Here is an 18,478-nt window from a genome sequence, read left to right as displayed (position 1 = left end):
ATCGGATTACTGGCATGTTTTCTGCGGAGTAGATTGCGCGTACTGATGGAAGAAGAACATCTTCCAGTATGCGAATATACTCCACAGAGATCATACGTGTGGAAATTTCCACCAGCTCACCAATTTTAGTGCCTGAAATCCAGCCCCACATTGCGCATAAAATCCTTCCACTTCTGTGGATAGGCACAACATGGTTTGGATTCAACCGTTCACCTCTTGGTCGCCATACATAAAATTGGCGGTCGGCATACGATATAAAAACCTTTTCATCGGTCCAGATCGTGGCCTCCCACTCTTCACGACTCGTTACCAGGTTTTCCAAAGAAAACGCGATACGCTGTTCTCGATGAACGGGAGTCAGCGGAATTTTGCGGGCTAGACGGCAGCAATGATACCCGATTTCGTTGAGACGTCGCCGGGCAGTCCTCTCGGATATGTGGACGTTCGCCGCGTTGATAGTCTGCTGGACGGTACCGAAGGAGTTATCAGAAACTGCGGCAACGATAGCTTTGTCTTCTTGTGCACTGGTCTTACGAGGACCACAATTATTTCGACGAAGATCATGCAAAACATGATCACCATCTTCAATAAACCGTTGGATCCATCGTCGGACAGTTTTTACAGAACAAAAATAGCAGCAGCAATTTCTGCCACTGCTCTTCCCACCTGCCACTGTCCGACAATACGACCTCGTATCTGAGGACACAAGTTCTGAGGCATCGTTATATTTATCGCGATTCACGTCCGCTTGATGCTATGACACAACGATAATTAATTGAATAACAAAAAAAAATCAGAAGTGCGGTCTCTTAGTAATAAATCAATAAGAAAAAAGAAAAAAGAAAGTGACACACAGGCAAACAAAAGTGCGATATTCTACAACTATTTCATTGGCGGCTGATATTAAAAATTGTTTACGATATTAGAAATAGTTAATTTGCGAAACTCTGCACAAAAATGACTTTCAGAATGAAACGCTCGCGTAAAACAATCAAAACATATTGCAAAAAGTTGTAATTTTTAGCTAATTAATATAGTTTAGAATGAAAAAAGATCATGCTATATTCGCAAAATTAGCACGCCAGTTGATATATCTGAACAGTTGATGTATCTGAAAATTATTATCATCAGCGTATTCTATTCATTATACCACGTATAAAAGCATAAAAATAAAATCATCGAGAAATGACTACCAAATATTTCGTATTTAAGGCTAAAAATATTAGAGTAAGATGCAAAATACCTTGTAAAGAATTCATTTCTAACTTAATTATTTTTCTACACAGAACGATGAAAGGAATTAACTTAAAAAAAGCCATGGTTTGGCTTTCAAAAAGTAGAAGTAATCATATCTCGGAAAAAGACCTCCACTTAAAACAAACTGTGCTGATTGGATGTCTAGAATATCTCCCGCGCAACCAAGCAATTTTTCTATGATATACATATTTTTGAATAAATCTTATATTTAAACATTTATTGGAGACAGTATGTTTTAGCGACTTATCCTGATTCATTATTACTAATTTTGCTTATAATAAAAAAGTTATTAATTACGCAATCATAAATAAACCAATAATTTATCAGGACAAGCGTGTATTTTTGTTACGGAAGCAAACAATTCTTATATTCGTATAATTAAACATTTCAATACAAATTTTTATTCTTCATTAAATTAAACCTCTTTATATGATATAATAATTAATAGAATGAATGCCGGCGGTCAGTGCACGCGGCTCAGCTACGTTTTTTAAAGGAAAGAAAGAAAAGCACGACACATAGGTGTTAGAGCGAACGAGACATCGATAAAGACACCGAGCTGCTCTAATTGTCTCGCTCGCATTTCCTTCATTAGACGGTCGCATGAGGAAGACAGCTATAGGGACACCACTAACTTGACATCACGTCTTGTAATGCTTTCTCTCTCGATCGTCCGATTTGCGCTAAGGATGCAAGATGAAAATATCCGCTACTACTATTCCCCTTGCTGCTCGCTGTGCTCTTCGCTTCAAACAACACGTCAAATACGCGTTTGTGTGAATGCGTGTGACGCCTTCGGTTGTTTCACACACGTATACCGTTGCCGGCAAGGGACACCATACGTGCCGGTACGTGTACATCTCCTCCCAAACCTGCATCTCCATAACACACTAGTGGATGCTTCTCTTCTTCTCTAATATAAACTAAACTTAGATTCTTTGTCCCTGTGAGATATCTTAATATTCTTTTGAGATGTTGCTACACCGCATTCGGATATTTATCTTGATATCTACTAAAGTAGTTTATGGCAAAACTTAAGTCTGGACGTGAACTTAACATTGAATACATTAAGTAGCCTATTAATTCGTTCACTTGTTTATCTGTAGTTTTATCACTTTCAATTCAAGTTAAATCTGATTTAGATTCATTAGGTGTTACACACTGTTTGCAATTTTCAAAATTAAATGTTCTTAAAATTCCTAGCAAATATCGTTTTTGGTTAATTTAATTTGGTTAATATACCCTTTACTTTATTATATTCTATTTCTAATCCAAGAAAATTTTTTTAATTTTCTTTATCTTTTATATTAAACTCTTGAATTAATTTGTTTTTATAGTAATCTATACAACTTAAATTTGGATTTGCTAGTATTATATCATCAACATATAGCAATAAGTAAACAGTTTTTTTTATATTTCTTAAAATATAAGCAGTAATCATTGTTTGATCTTTCAAAATTCAGACTTAATAAAAAATCATTAAATCTATTGTTCCAACATTGGACGATTGTTTTAGCCCGTAGAGCGATTTGTTTAACTTGAACACATGGCCAATTTTATATTTAACACCTTCAGACGGATAAATATAAATATCTTTCTTTAAATTTTTATGGAAAAATGCAGTTTTAACATCTAGTTGTATAAAATGATATTGAAATTGATTTCCTATAGCTAATAAAATTCTTATAGTGAACATCTTTGCAACGGGTGAATATAATTCATCATAATTAAATGTTTTTTTTTTTGCGCAAAATCTCTTACAACTAATCTTGCCATATTGATTTAACTTATCTTTTTCAAGTGGTTTGTAACTATATACCCATGTTGTTCGCTATTCGACTCGGTCCCGACGGTTTCTGGGACTTGGAGTGCCTTCGCGATAGTTAGAACAGTTTGCCGCTACTGTCTCTCGGCCGTACAGAAAACGGATAAAAAATAACTCTCGTATGGTCGTTAACACAGTTTTATTGATTCGGGCGTTGTGTTATAAATACAAGCCTTATAATTCGTACTCGTTAGACCGCAATAATAGTTAATTTAGGTGACTAACTACACGCGGGATAGGTCCCGTGTAACGTCCGTACCGCGCGTGCTAAACGGGTTAACGTTCGCGAATGGTCTGTGTGCTCTCTTCTCGCCTCTCGCGAACAGGAGGTCTCCCTCCCGGCCCCGACCCTCGTCGCCTAGCTCCTCAATCCGCCAGAGCGCGAGTGTCGGTCCGGAAGAAGACGTCTCTCAAGCGCCTCGCGCAGATTCCGCAAAGCACTGGAAGGCCCACGGAAAGTTCCGGAAGCCCGGTGACGCGCAATGCAGGCGCGAAGTGCAAACACATGTTGTATCCAATATTTCTACATCTTTAGGTTCAACAACTGACTTCCATGTATTCACTTTAATTATAGATTCTATTTTTCTACTCATTGCGTTCTCTCACAGATTCTTATTTATTCTATTTCTTAAATCATCATAATAATTCGGAACATTTTCTACAAAAGACATAGCATCAAAAGCCATATACATTTCGAAATCATTAAATTTTTCTGTATGTTTTATATTTTTTTTACTTTTAATCTTTACATTTTCATCTCTCTGTGGTTCTAATTCTTCAGTTTCTAAAATTGCATCATTATCATCATCTACGTCACTATTCATATCTACATCTTTGATCCTGACAATGTTACTTTTCTCATTTTGTTTATAATAAAAAATATCTTTATTTAATACTACATTTCTAGAAGTTTGAATTTTTTCTTTTTTGACATTCCATAATCTGTAATCATTATTTGCGTACCCCATCATTATACACTTTTCAGATTTCTCATCAAATTTACTTCTAAATTGACCCGGCACATGTGATACGCCATTGTACCAAAAACTCTCCAGTTTCTAACATCTGGTTTTCTATCATACCATAGTTCAGCAGGAGTAATTGATTTGTGCTTGGTCTACGATTTAAGATATACGCCGCTGTTCTTATCGCTTTATTCCAAAAATGTTGTGGTATTTTTGAATCATTTATCATTAATCTTGCTTTTTCCATTAGACTGCGATTATAACGTTCAGGCTTTACCATTCTGCTGGGGAGTATATTGTATAATTTAACAACAGTGCCGTTTTCTTTACAATAATATATCCTTTCATTTGAAACGTACTCTTTGCCATTATCGCAAAATGACTATTCGTTTATTAAATTTAGTTTGTACCATTTGTATATATTCTCTAAAACAACTAAATACTTTACTTTTGGCTTTAATCATATAAACACAAATAAAATTCGAAAAATCATTCATAAATGTAAAGAAATATTTATAACCATCATGTGAAACTGGATTAATCGGACCACAAACATCTGAATGTACTATTTGTAGAATACGTTTATTTTTCTTTCTCGTTCGAAATTGTAGCTTTCTCATTCTTCCATATGTTGCGTTGTCTTTCCGATCGCAACCGTAAGTTCGAGATCCGCTTGGGGAACGGGACGTACTGCTTAGAGGTGTGGAATAACTGGACGCAAACCTTGCCTCGAACAATTTATTTAATCACTCACAAACCGCCAGGACGGTGTTAGATTTTCGTGAGCCGTGTACGGACACGGGGAAACGAGTCGGTGTATTCGCGTATCGTAAACTGAATCCGTCGCTGCTTGCGCGCGACTGTATTTATACGAATCGGCAATCAAGAGTTTTGTAATATTATTGATATGTTATTGTTGATATTTCTCGGATTGCTGATTCGTGTCACCTTGAATCCGAGGTTGTTTCTCTGCAGCCTCATCGTTATTCTTTATTTGCTAAATAATTTTTTCTTAGTATTTTTATTTTGGTATTTAACTTAATTAACCTTATAGCGACACGTTGTGTGTTACGACACACAACACATATACGCATGATTCACAAAATTCTACTTTCCTTAACTTTCATTTTTTAATACCATCAACCATATCATTATTTATTAACTTCTTTAAATATGAATAACCTAAATGTCCATATCTCTTGTGCCATAACTTAAGATTTCATCTTCTTTGTCAATATTTAAACATTCACTTTTCAGTACTTTAAAACATATTTCATACAAATAATTTCTGAGACCCAAACCAATTAATCTATTTCCATCCCATAACTTTACCTTTTTTAAACACTACTTTTATATTGAACATTTCTAACTTTTTAACAGACATTAGTTTTTCCTTAGATTTAGAACATAAAAACATTCTTGATTGTGCATTTAATTTTGTTGCCATTTACATAACTATAAACATTAATATTTCCAATACCTACCGCTTTTAGATAATTTTTATCCTTAGCAACTGCTATTCTTATTTTCTCATTTAATATATAATTATAAACTTTATAATATAATTATAAAGTCACTAAAATATTTCTTATTATTTACCAAATGATCAGTACATCCCGAATCAACAAAAAACAGAATATTCTCATTTCTTACGGTATCTACGCCATCATTCCTACTACTTATAAAACATATACTATCTTCGCGAGTTTTATCCGTTTCGACATAGTCTCCTTTTCTCATTTGTTGGTGTAGTTGGTTCGTCTAAAATGTGATTGATTATTCCAACCTTGTTGACCTCTTTTGTTAGTAGCATTCCCACGGTTCGTACTGCTTTGATTCACACCTCTCCTACCTCTAGTTCCCCGGAATGTATTTTCTTAAGTATTATTATAATTTGGTTGAATTTGGGATGTCTTTTTACAGTATTTTTTAATATGTCCACTCTCACCACAATTGTGACACTTTATATTAGATATAAATGCAGCTTCCTTTATTAATTCATTTTGATCTCCATCATTTTCCTTTCTTTTCTCAGACTCTATTCTTTATTTTGCGTTTACATAATTTAAGTCCAACGTCTCGACTGTTCTCAAGGACAATTACCACTGTCTCATATGATTTTGGTAATTCGAGAAGCAATGTACAAATAGCATCCTTTTTTTTATATCAATACCTGACGATTTCAGCTGACATAAAACACGGTAGAATTTTAATAAAAAGTCTTCTAACTTTTCTTCTTCACTCATTTTCATCGACATTAATTTCCTTCTAAAAAATATTTTTCCAGACAAACTCTTTTTTTTATATACCTCTTGTAAACTTATCCACATATCATATGCTGTTTCTTTACCTCTAATAATATCTATTTGCGTATCATTAATACATTGTACAAGTATAGATTTGCATTTATTTTCTTTTTTTTGGCTTTTTCTTTCTGCTTCAAAGTATCATAATTTTCATCACTATATTTAACAAGTATCATATCCTCTACATTAAGTTCTGTCAATATTGTTTTTACTCGAAATTTCCAGAAATCATAATTATTGCCACTTAATGGATCAATGTTATAACTGTTATTCTTATTATGGGCCATTTTGAAAATGAGCCAGCGATAATACAAAGCAAAAATATAACCTGCTTTAAAGCCAATTGTCTCACTTAATTATTGCAATTTTAGGCCTATAACTTCTTAAATATATATGAGAATTATTTCTTTATGATGTAGTTAAACAAATTGTATGTATAGTGCTTGAGCAAAATAAGTTTATTTGAATCAAACTTATAAAATACTTTTACATACTTGTACGCGGTTTTTTTTCTCTATATCTGACAGCATAACTAGGGAGAAAAACAAAAATGGATCTAAAGTAAGAGAAAACATAAAACATAACAATGGAATGACATTATTCTTAACAAAATCCATTCATAAAAAATATAATTAAAAAGAAGCATTTATTTTCGTGTATTTGTGTCTAAATTTTCAATGTTATTCTTATGAATGGTCGATCTTTGAATAGTTATAAGTTTATGAAGAAAGTTGTACAACAATTCTGTTAAGATTGTTTTAAAAAATAATCTTAAGTTTCACCTTTACAATTGATATTTCTCGAAGATGTCTTTGCTTAATAAAGCGATATTAAATTTGAATAAATAATTTTAAACATCAAACTTCAAGCTTTATATTTGTACACATATTTGTACAAATTTGCGTAACATAAAAAATTTGTATAACTACTTTAAATTGTTCAAATTTATAAATTTTTTAGATTTAATTCTTTTTTAAAATTTTTACATCGCTTTCTAATGCAAAAAACTCCTCCTCTTCGAAAAACTTTGACATATAAAAATAAAATATTGCTTTACTTTATATTTTAGACAAAAAATATGTAAGTAAAGTAATGTGAAATCCTTAATTCGATTCAATCAAGCTGATATCTGCAATAATTTTTACTTTATTAATTAAACTATTTATTCAATAGTTATATACAAATTAAATACTTCAGACTATATGGAAGCGATATATTAAAAGAAAAAACAAAATTGTGTTAATTTTAGGAAAAAGATTATATTTTTATTTGTGACTTGAAACAAATAATTTCAGCTTATATAACTTTTAACATATACATAGTTTAAAGAAACAATTACATATTAACCACGTTGTGTTTTATAAAATCCTACAAAACTAAATGTAGTATTTAGATTTTGTGTATATATAGTATATATATTGTGAATGCATATAGTATTTTAAATTGCATATTAACTTCTATGTCTAGTATGGATATTTTAAACAAATGTCATATTATTATTAACCATTATATTTGCATGCCTTTAATAGGTTCGATGGAATTAATTGTTTCATTAATTACAGCAACGACTTTGTCATTGTCCATTATTGTCATGTGAGTGCCTTCAACATAGTGTATTTCTATTTTTCCTTTAGTAATCTGCAAGTAACTTTATATTAATTATAATTGTTCTGCTGTATAAATTATTTTTTTATATATTTCAATTACCTTGTGCAAGCCATAGTCTTCTTGAGGAAAAAGTAACGAATATGTCGTGGGCTTCAGAAGTATTATAGGTGATTCGATTTTCGGTACTTGTGTCACATCGTATTCATGAAGACCGTTCAAATGCTTATATATTGTTGTGCACAAAGCTTTTCTTTTGTCAATCATTACTTGTGAATAAGCCGAAGAAACATGTTTCAAAAAAATTTCTAACTTTTCGTCCCAATTAGTATTAGTACATTTGTTCAACTCCAACACAAACTGAAAAGATTAGATTTGTGAATTTTGCCGAAAAGTCCATCATTTCAGACCATCATCAACGACTATATATACCTTTCCACTAGCTGCTGGTTGAAACAAATCCATTATACCCAAAAGAACATTATTCTGAAATTCATCTAACGCAGTGAAAGGACAAATTATATTAGCCATTGCCTTTATATGCTCGGGTGCTCCATCGATGAGTATCAATCGGCCTTTGAGATTCATTTCTTCTAACTTCCGCGCTAATTCAATTGCAATTGTCGATCCATACGAATAGCCGACTAGTACAAAATTCTGTGGCAATTTTTGTTCTCTGCTCAAAATGTGCTAGAAACACATAAAAAACAGTAAAATATAAAAAAACTTAACAGAAAAAAATGGGATTGAAAATATCTTGAACTGTAATCTTGTTATCATTGTATTCTGGCATGCAGTATTTTATTGTATCACAATCTGTTTCCTTCTTTCTACATTATGGAGTCCAGTTGTTAATTAAGTGAAGAATTTACCTCTAAAAGGCTATTAGTGATATCTTTTATTGATGTTAAGTCTGTGCCGATGTTATGCGTGTTGTATTGCAAACACGTCGCTGAACCTTCGATTTTTGGCACCAGCAAATCAAAGACGTTTGCACAACCTTCTATACCTGGCAATAGGAATATTTCGCTTTCCGTCGTGCTTTTTTTCGTCGAAAGCTTTCTACAAACATCGGGTATCAATTGATCATTGCCTGATATGCGAATGAGCAATTTCATTCCTGTTATCTCGGTGAGTTCCTCGTCCTTCATATCTTTCTCAAACATTTTGGCGAGCTTAGCGAAATTGAGATCGCGAATATCCTGCGCGGTAAGGAAAATCTCATACTCCCGTTCCAAGGTCTGTTTAATTTCCACGGCCATCATCGAGTCCATTCCAAGCTCGGACAAAGGCATGTGATGAGCCACGGTACTCATGTCCTTCAGATCTATATTTAATTAATTTTTTATATTTAGTTTTAATTATTTAGTTTATATTAAATATTTTAATCACATTTAATTAAACACATTGATCTTCTTTATCAAATAAATTCAAATTGAAATAAATAGATTAATCAAATTGTCTAATTTTTTTAATGTTATTAACTCACTCATAATATTGGCCACAGTTTCGACAATACTGGATGCGTCAAAAGTGTTCAACCGCTTCTCGGCTACAACCATGCTCGCCACTATAGGCTGTTTTTGTAACAAAAAGTCCTCAAGTTTTGCGATGCAGGATGTTATCTTTTGCTGCAAAGTGCCGCCGATAACCATTTCTTTGTCGTTGTCTTGCATATCAGCCACGAGGCCGACATCGCCGACCGCACCCCATTGAACCGCTAGTCCATGCCGACCCTCTTGCACTCGTCTCTCGCAAATTCTCTCCATGATGGAATTTGCCATACCGTAATTGGTCTGTCCGGCATTTCCTCTGCCGCAAGATACCGAAGAGAACACAACAAAGTGACGAAGCTGAGGACATATCTTTCTGGTCAAATGATCCAAGTTCTTCGTGGCCCAAGCTTTCGCTTTGAAGGGCTCCTGGAACGTCTCTACAGTTTGATTCCGGCAAATTTTATCATTCAATACCACAGCCAGGTTGAATATAGCGTCCACCGGTGCCAGTTTTTCTGCCGATTTCAGCATATATTCGCAATCTTTGACGTCCGATACATCGACGTTCGATATGATTAGCACTTTCACTCCGTAAGATTTCCACAGATCGATCTTCATCTGCTGATATCCGTTTCTTACTCCGGCGCGCGAGATGAACACCAGATTCTGAGCGCCACGAACAACCAGCCAGTCGGCTAATTCTAAGCCGAAGCCACCCAAGCCGCCTAAGATGATGTATGATTTGTTTGATAGACAGTAATAACGTGGAAGTGCAAGAATGGGTGCGCTCATAGATTCATCTTCTTCGTGTATTTTTATGATTATCTGAAAGTACGTTAATTTAGTTAACTCAGTTTTTTATTTCATGTATTATGTTTTATTCTTAATTGATCAACCGTAATTATGCCACAATTAATTCCAGTTTAATTGATTTACCTTTCCTATATGCTTTCCAGCTGCCATGTATCTGAATGCAGCCTCCACTTCATCTTTTTTGAAAATCTTTCTGGCAATCGGTTGAAAAGCTTTATTTGCAAGATTTATGGCCACTTCCATGTTCAAACGTTCTTTTAGTTTTTCCGGAGCTGTGAATATATTATCCAACATAACGCTGTAAAATGAAATTCCTTTCGAAAGCATCGACAGGTTCAACGAATTATTGGCCATAAAATCGTATTTGCCTATTTCCAGAAAACGCCCGTCCTTCGCCAGGCAACGGATGGACGTTTGGAGTTTCTCTTCGGCGAGCGAGTTCAATACAATGTCCACGCCACGGCCGTTGGTCTGATTAAATATCATTTGCTCAAAACTGTTGTCGCGCGAATTTCCAATGTGATTCTCTGGGATGAACGGGAACGTGTCTCTGATAAACTTTCGCTTTTCCGGAGTGCCAACGGTGGTGAATATCTCGCAACCTTTGTGATGCGCAAGATGAATCGCAGCTTGGCCCACGGCACCGGTACCGGAGTGGATAAGTACTGTGTCGCTCTTTTTCATATTTGCCTTGATAATTAATCCGTAACAGCACGTGCCGTAAGCGCACGGAACCGTTGCAGCGTCTTCCATGCTCCACTCGTCGGGAACATTCCAGCATAAGTATTTGGCGGATGTGCACATATTTGATATGGATCTGTGAATTAAAGAATTAAAATTTTTTTATATCTAAAAAAAACAGGATTATCTAGAAAAAGGATAACTTGTAGGTTTTACAGTAAATATAGCAATATTGTTTATAAAAAATTTATGCACTTCAAAAAAATAATTCTACGTTTGTGCTTTGGCTTTACAAAATTTTGCAACATTTATAATACAAATTTTTTTACATAAATACTTTTTTAATTATTTTTTATTTTTTTATCACACATGGACATACAATATATACAAATACAATATATTAATTGATCCAAAAAAAGGCTTACTTTAAAGTACATCAATCTTTTTTATATACAGTATACTTTTAAATGATTGTGTAAGAATAACGTACCTGTTTTCCCAAATTCCCATTACTCTCTGTCCAGTATTATTGACGCCGACATATTCCATACCCACCATACAATCCTCGAGACGTCCACGAGTTGAATTGAAACCATCTCCTGCAAGTTTGCCGGATGCTATCATTACATCTTTGAAATTGATAGACGAGTAAGCTATGTGAACGAGATTATTCTCCTTATAATCCGGTGTAATCGGGCCCTCGATCCAGCGAAATGAACTCAAATCACCGCTCACCTAAATGAGAAATATCTTTTATTATGATAGAACTGTAAGAATAACTTTTTTAATTAATTTATGAAACATTTATACCAATTGATTGACAAATGCGTGGTACACGAGCTTCGGTGTCAGCGGCGATAACGGAAGATGTCTATATGAACCCCATGTTTTACCCGGATGCAAGACATTTATGATAAGATCGATCCGGAGTTGCTCCGCGTATAATGACTCGTGCAAAGAAAACTCCGGTGCAGTTTCGTCTTGAATAAACACTCCTCTGATCGATTCGCCACCTGGTTCCATCCTCAAGCAATTGATGAGGCCCAACAAGCCGCATTCCGAATCTTTCTCGCTGACTAAAATTATTTTCACAGCGTTTTTTAACTCATTCTCCGCGTTCAAGATCGATTTAAGCTGCTCTAACCAAGAGAACTCATAATTGTTTACGTGAATAACTTCAGTTTTCCTCGTCGACTGTTCTCTCTTCTTTAACAGTATAATGTGCTCTTTCTGCGTGCGTTTCTCAAGTACTACTGCTAAATTGTACTTTTCGGCAGTCGCAATGTCGTCTTTCGTGAAGGACTGTTCTCGTGTCAATAAGAATCCATTGTTTTGTAACACCGGCAAAATTTCTTTTAAGGTCTTGCTCCTGTTCTTCGTGAACAAATTGTATCCTGTGATTAATATCGCATTATCGTCATTCGGCAACTTCTTCGATTGCGAAATTGTGATTTTTGAAGGAAGAGTAACGCAATCGAAGCGATCGGTTCTGCTCACCAGAGTAATGTTTGGTTGAAGCGACGGTAGATCATTCAAGATATCGATAAACAATGTTGATGCTATTTCATCTGTTTCTACTTTGTCATCATCTTCGATCAACTCGATAATATTTACTTTTATCACTTGATGATATTCCAGAGCAAGATGCGTCGACAGCATCACGCCTTCCCGCCATGAAACCTCGGCTCCGTCGCGATGAGCTATGAATCTGTACTCCTCGAGAACGGGCTCTTCCGCTGGCTTTCGACGAATTATGGAAGTAGCTTTGATTCCGCGAATTTCCACACCGCCGGATACTACCGCGTTGTAGGTTTTGTACACACGCACAGGAAACTCTAAAATAATATTTATAAATATTATATTTTTCTATGCTCAAACTTCATATACGTTAAACAAATTTCTTTATTTGAATATTAGTCACAATATTTAAAGTTTCATTAAAAAATTAATACTAAAAAGCTGTTAGAAAGAAAATAAGTCGACAAACTTACGATAATCGTTAGCTGCTGCGTTCCGTATTTGCTGTATGTGAAGTTTCGTATCGATTACCAACTTTTGTATTTCCGTGGGAACGTGAAGACTCTTCGTGTCTATCCCGAGGATTTTCATTTGCAGCATATTATCCATAAATGTTACCCAATTGTACATCCAAGCTATGTGCCCTTGTTTTCCCGTAGTCGACGAACTCTTCAAACCCCGAAATATGCCGGCGTATTGATATCCGCGTAGTCTGAGTTCCTTGTAGATATCTTTTGTGTTCATTACTTCCTCCTCATTGTCGTCCTCTTGATTTAAAAATTGTCTCGGTAACTTTTCTTTGGTAATATCTGTCGGTTCACGCACAGTGCCAGTGACAACGGCATTATCTCCTTCCATGACTTCAAACTTTCCAGTTGCTGCAATAAATAATCTTGAATATTTCTCTTTATCACATAAATTGAGTATTGTCATTCTTAATGCAGCAAATAAAATAGCTTATTGAAAAATAAATTTTTTAAATAAAATCTACCTTTCTGCACCATTATTGTTAGATACACGGGTCCTTCTTTCGGAAAGTGCGTTGCCCGAATGAACTTGACATTTTCAAATACGATTGGCATCTCGGTATACGATAGATTTTTCAGCAAACCCATCGTTTCCCAAACTAGCATGAGATATCCAGTAGCCGGCAATAACTGTCTTCCGTCAATCACATGACCGCTCATATATTCGTAATCTTCGTCAGTTAGCGCAACTTCAACCATCCTTTCTCCGTTACAGAGTCTCGTCTGCATTTTATGACACGTTACGTACCAGTCCTCGGAATGGTTCCATCTGAAATAGAAATAGAAAAAAAAAGTCCTTACTGTGAAAATAATTTTGTATTCTATTATGTTTACCAAATGAATAATGTGTTCAATATACTTGATTGACGGCGAGATCATCGGCGTGGAACGACTAACAGGAAATTTTACGGTCGGATATAGATTTGCTAATTGCGGTTGCAAGCCATTGTTATACATTTTTCCCAGACCTCGCAAAAATACTTTGACGTTATCCTCGTGATTACGCTGAAGTAACGTGATGCTGGTTGTGTTGAACAGTTCTTTCGTAACACTCTGAAGAATAGCATCTGGAGCGATTTCAAGAGTCACTGCGTTTCTGGGAATCAATTGCGCAGTTTTATCGAAAGATACAGGACTTGATAAATTATTCGTGAAATATTCAGCGCAGGACAATTTTGCGTTGTCAAATAAACTTTGCCATATCTGATTGGGAGTCATTGTTTGCGGTATTATTCGATTTAGGTAAGCCAGAATCGTGGCTTTTGCGGGGAGGAGATAACGAGTATGCAGAGGAATATCGCAGCAGTTGACTTCCTCAGTAAATACGTTATTGGCCTGCAAAATTATATAAAGAGTATAATTTGTTTAAGTTAATTACACGTATAATCGACAAAATATTTTAATGAAAAATTAAAGTACCTCTAATTGTTTTGTAAATGTTTTTACTGATTTTTTTAGACCGCTTATGGAGCAAGTATTTTGACTGTTGCTGTAAATTATTTCGATATCTGGTGGGCATATGTTCTTCACATTCTCATAACTGAGACCGATATTCACCATCGCGCAGTTAATTTTTTTCGTTTCCTTCAATCCCAATCCTATGTAATACGAAGATAAAATCACTTGTTCAAGGGTGAAATTACCAGTCGCATATGCGCAGCAGAGTTCACCAATTGAATGACCAACGACAAAATCTGGCACAATATTTACGGATCTTAAGAGATCGATTAATCCCACCTAAAAAGAATAAAATATTTTTTTCTATTATTATCAAGAAACATTTACAGAAATTGTGCGCATATAATTTGTAAAAACAATTTACCTGCATTACGGTGATGCCCACAAGTGAATTCAATATATCGTTAAAAGTATCTTTATGTTTACTCGTTAATATGTCAATGATATACATTCCATGCATTTTTAAAATCGTATTGCATTTTTCTATGGTTTTGGAAAATACTGGGAATCGCAGTAGCGCTTGACCTGTTAACATGTAAATTCGAGTTTAATTGCAAGCAATCACTTCTCTAACATACTGAAAAAAAATCCGTACCCATGCCAATCCATTGCGATCCAATTCCGGAGAACACAAAACAAATCGGTCTTCTTTCACCTGAATAATATTGTATTTCATTTGCCGCTTTGATCGGCGTTTTAGATTCGACAATCACGTATCCTCTGTAAGGATGATTTTTCATCTCGTCAGCGTAAAGATCATGCAATAGCCGTACATATTCGACGTCTATCGGCCGGTTCTCGATCTAACATACAAATTTTTGCGGTGTAAGTGTGCTTTTATTGACTGTGTAACCGCAAAATTTTTATATACCTCATTTAGAAATGATTCAACTGCTTGTTCGGTACGTCCAGACAGGACAACGAGTCTGGGCAGATTATCATTCGGAGCTCCTTTGTTGATTTTATCCTTTGTGTTACTTTGCATCAAGATGTGGCAATTGGCTCCACCAAAACCAAACGAATTGATACCTATAAATCCAGAAGTCCACGGTGTTGTGTTGGTCACCACGCGAATACTTCCATCTTCAAAAGCCTTAACACCTTTCCGTAATTGTGTGAAGTTTATATTTGGCGGGATTAAGCCAGTTTCCATTGCAATTATCACCTTACGAAAAGTTAATTAAATGCTAACTTGTTGCTTCTTATCTTTTTATTAAATTATTTATTAATTGATAAATGTTTTTTATCTTTTTATCATGATACTATTAATGATTTAGCAGCGAAAAAAATGTTATACAAGTTTTTGTTTGTAAAGTATAAAAATTTCATTAATTTACGATCATTAAAGTCGACGGCTATTATTACACGTATAATAATTATTATTACCTTAGCAATTTGACACATGCTACTAGCAGCTTCAGAATGGCCCAAGTTTGACTTGATAGAGCCGATTAATAGAGGAGTTTGCCTGTTCTTGCAGAAAACCTGCTCGAGTGCATTGATTTCTTCTGGATCGCCAACATAAGTGCCGGTGCCGTGAGCCTCCATGTAGCCTAAGCAAGTCGGTGAAATACCGCATTCATTGTAAAACTCTTCAAGTAAAGTTTGTTGCATTTTGCTCGACGGGAAAGTAATGCCTTGTTCCTTGTATCCGTCACAGTTAGTTTTCGCATAGATGACGGTTGCATAAATTCTCTTAGCCACCTTTGCTTTTTGTAAAAATGCGACTCCGATTGTCTCGCTACGCATATAACCGTTTGCATCGTTGGTAAAAGGTTTGCAGAATCCGTCAGGTGCTAAAATTCCTGAAATTGTAAAATTATATTAGAAAATCTAATTTTGATGTATATTTATATATATTCCAAATTATTTTGATTATAATAATTTTTATATTTTTCAATTATCTCCTATATTCTAAATTAATATTTCAATAAGTATAATACCGAGTCGCGCAAACTGCAATGCCATATAAGGATTAAGGCAGAGATTTACACTGCCGACAATGGCAGCGTCACACTGCCCTGACCGTATACTTCTATAAGCGCACTCTAAAGCGAAGAGACTTGAGCTGCACGCGGAATCGAGTGTGCAAGATGGTCCTGTTATATTTAACCAGTAAGACATCCGATTTGCGTTTAGAGTCTTGTAACATTCGAAAGCTGCGGCTACCTGATGTGTATACAAAAATAGTTTAGAGAATTTAAATGTTCATTGTATCAGCATTGTACGAGCTGATTTACAAACAAATAAATTTTTTATAATATAATATAAAAATGTTATTTTTCCAAATTTTTATGCTATAAGCTTGTGCAATGTTCTTGTTTGAATAATAAGTAATTTTTTGTACCTGTGGTTTTTCAAATAACCAAGTTTTCTCTGACTCCGACGCGCATATTCCAATAAAAATTCCAGTTTTTGTTCCAGATAAATTTTTCGGATTTATTCCTGCATCGACGATAGCTTCATACGTATGCTCCATGAGCATCCTACTCATAGGATCCATGAAATGGACTTTGTTGAAGGGAATTTCAAAATAATCTGCATCGAACTTTTCGATATTATTAATCAGTCCCATACGTTGAGGCAAATCTGGGTGACCTGTATATTAAACCGTATGTAATAAGTGAACAGTTATTTTCGTTCCAACTAATATACAAGTTTAGATAAAAAAAAGTTATTGCAATGAATAAGAAATTAAAATAGAACAGTAATTTTATACATATGTTACTATGACATATTTTCAATATAATTTTTTATTCATAGACCGAAGAAGATTTTACCATGATTCCATCGTCGTTCCTCATCTGATCCAAGATCCACTTTGTTAAATAGGTTTTCTTGAAGCTGGCTAATATTATCAGATTTAGGAAATCTACCGGCGATGCCAGAAATAACGATGTCATCTTCAGATTCGACATCAATGACCGTGGATTTTTTATTTGAGTTCATGTCAAACCCAACGACAGTAAGTTTTACTTTTCTGGTTAACAAAGTCTCAATATCAGCAAATTTGTATATATTTTAAATGATTTTATTTTACGTTTTTACATTTACACACTTTTTTTTCTTAATTTTTAATGATAATATTTGAGTGAGATTTTGAAACCCAACTTACGCGATTGCCTGTGCGGCTGGCGTAACACTAGTTAGTAGCCCACCTTAAAACTTTACCTGTTTTTATAAAGAAGACATATGTTAATTATTTCATTACTCCTTATGCAGGCACATTATAAATTTACTATTTAAAAAACAATTGATTGATCTCAATAATAATTAATAGTTTGTAATCATGAAACTTTAATGCCACGTATTTCAAATTATTTGCAATCATTGATCTGTAATAGTAAATTCTCTTATTTATTTTACTATTTGTTGCATTGAGGGACCCAAAAATATGATATGGAAATAAGAGTTTGGAGACCAATTGTATATATCTAGTAGAAAATTATTATAATTTTTAGTTATATGAGCTAGTTACATAATAAATTACATAATTCTAAATAAAGAGAACTACACTTGTTTTAGGATTAGTAAATTTTTTTACCGTAAGAAACAATATATCTCTTTAAATAAACATGTAATTAATGTAAACGTAGTTTAATGCGTTTAACCTTTTGAATACAATAAATGCGTATATATCCCGCAAATACAATTGATATAGCCGACGAATTCATATTAACATTTGGCGAAAACGATCGATGAGGTCGATGAAAATATGCAAAATAAAATTTAAAAATAAAGTACAGATAGTCTGAAAGAAAAGGCAACAAGAGCCGTTGCTAGATTTTCGTGCCACTAAAATTTACATTATATTGTAAAAATTATAAAAACCCGAGAATAAATGGTGTAATATGGTCAGATATAAAAATATATAATTAGTTATGAAAAGATCTAATAACATATGTAATTTTATATGATCATATAAAATTCAGGTTTTTTCATAACTAATTGTATATATTTACATCTGCACAATTATATTATTTTTTTTCAGGAATTACAAACGTTTCTGCCTGTGTTAGGCCTTCTT

The 18,478-nt window shown here is 34.3% G+C and overlaps 1 protein-coding gene across 1 annotated transcript; it reads right to left on the bottom strand.

The window, feature by feature from the left end:
• Window positions 1–6,042: 6,042 nt before the first annotated feature.
• On the bottom strand, window positions 6,043–17,400 carry LOC105667688 (fatty acid synthase-like). Its single transcript, XM_067350506.1, has 19 exons — window positions 17,232–17,400; window positions 16,799–17,049; window positions 16,395–16,620; window positions 15,838–16,256; window positions 15,323–15,616; window positions 15,047–15,254; window positions 14,816–14,976; window positions 14,413–14,730; window positions 13,853–14,328; window positions 13,458–13,762; window positions 12,940–13,344; window positions 11,759–12,783; window positions 11,439–11,683; window positions 10,391–11,084; window positions 9,448–10,279; window positions 8,831–9,285; window positions 8,391–8,648; window positions 8,061–8,318; window positions 6,043–7,991 (listed from the first exon to the last, which is right to left on the bottom strand). Exons 1-19 carry the CDS (start codon window positions 17,398–17,400, stop codon window positions 7,860–7,862), a joined length of 7,131 nt encoding a protein of 2,376 aa, XP_067206607.1. The 3' UTR covers window positions 6,043–7,859.
• Between the last annotated feature and the right edge of the window lie 1,078 nt (window positions 17,401–18,478).

This window comes from Linepithema humile, chromosome 1 (genome assembly GCF_040581485.1).
Source record: "Linepithema humile isolate Giens D197 chromosome 1, Lhum_UNIL_v1.0, whole genome shotgun sequence".
Taxonomy (NCBI): domain Eukaryota; kingdom Metazoa; phylum Arthropoda; class Insecta; order Hymenoptera; family Formicidae; genus Linepithema; species Linepithema humile.
The sequence above is the reverse complement of the archived record's forward strand: the minus strand, read 5'-3'. Positions and strand labels throughout refer to the sequence as shown.

What these genes read in the sequence shown, in the direction of transcription:
- LOC105667688 (XM_067350506.1), bottom strand. Translation starts at nt 17,400, where the DNA reads ATGAACTCAAATAAAAAATCCACGGTCATTGATGTCGAATCTGAAGAT. An exon ending in GGTTATTTGAAAAACCACAG is followed by an intron (nt 16,621 to 16,798) that starts GTACAAAAAATT and finishes TATACACATCAG; the next exon opens with GTAGCCGCAGCTTTCGAATG. An exon ending in ACGCATTTGTCAATCAATTG is followed by an intron (nt 11,684 to 11,758) that starts GTATAAATGTTT and finishes TTTCTCATTTAG; the next exon opens with GTGAGCGGTGATTTGAGTTC.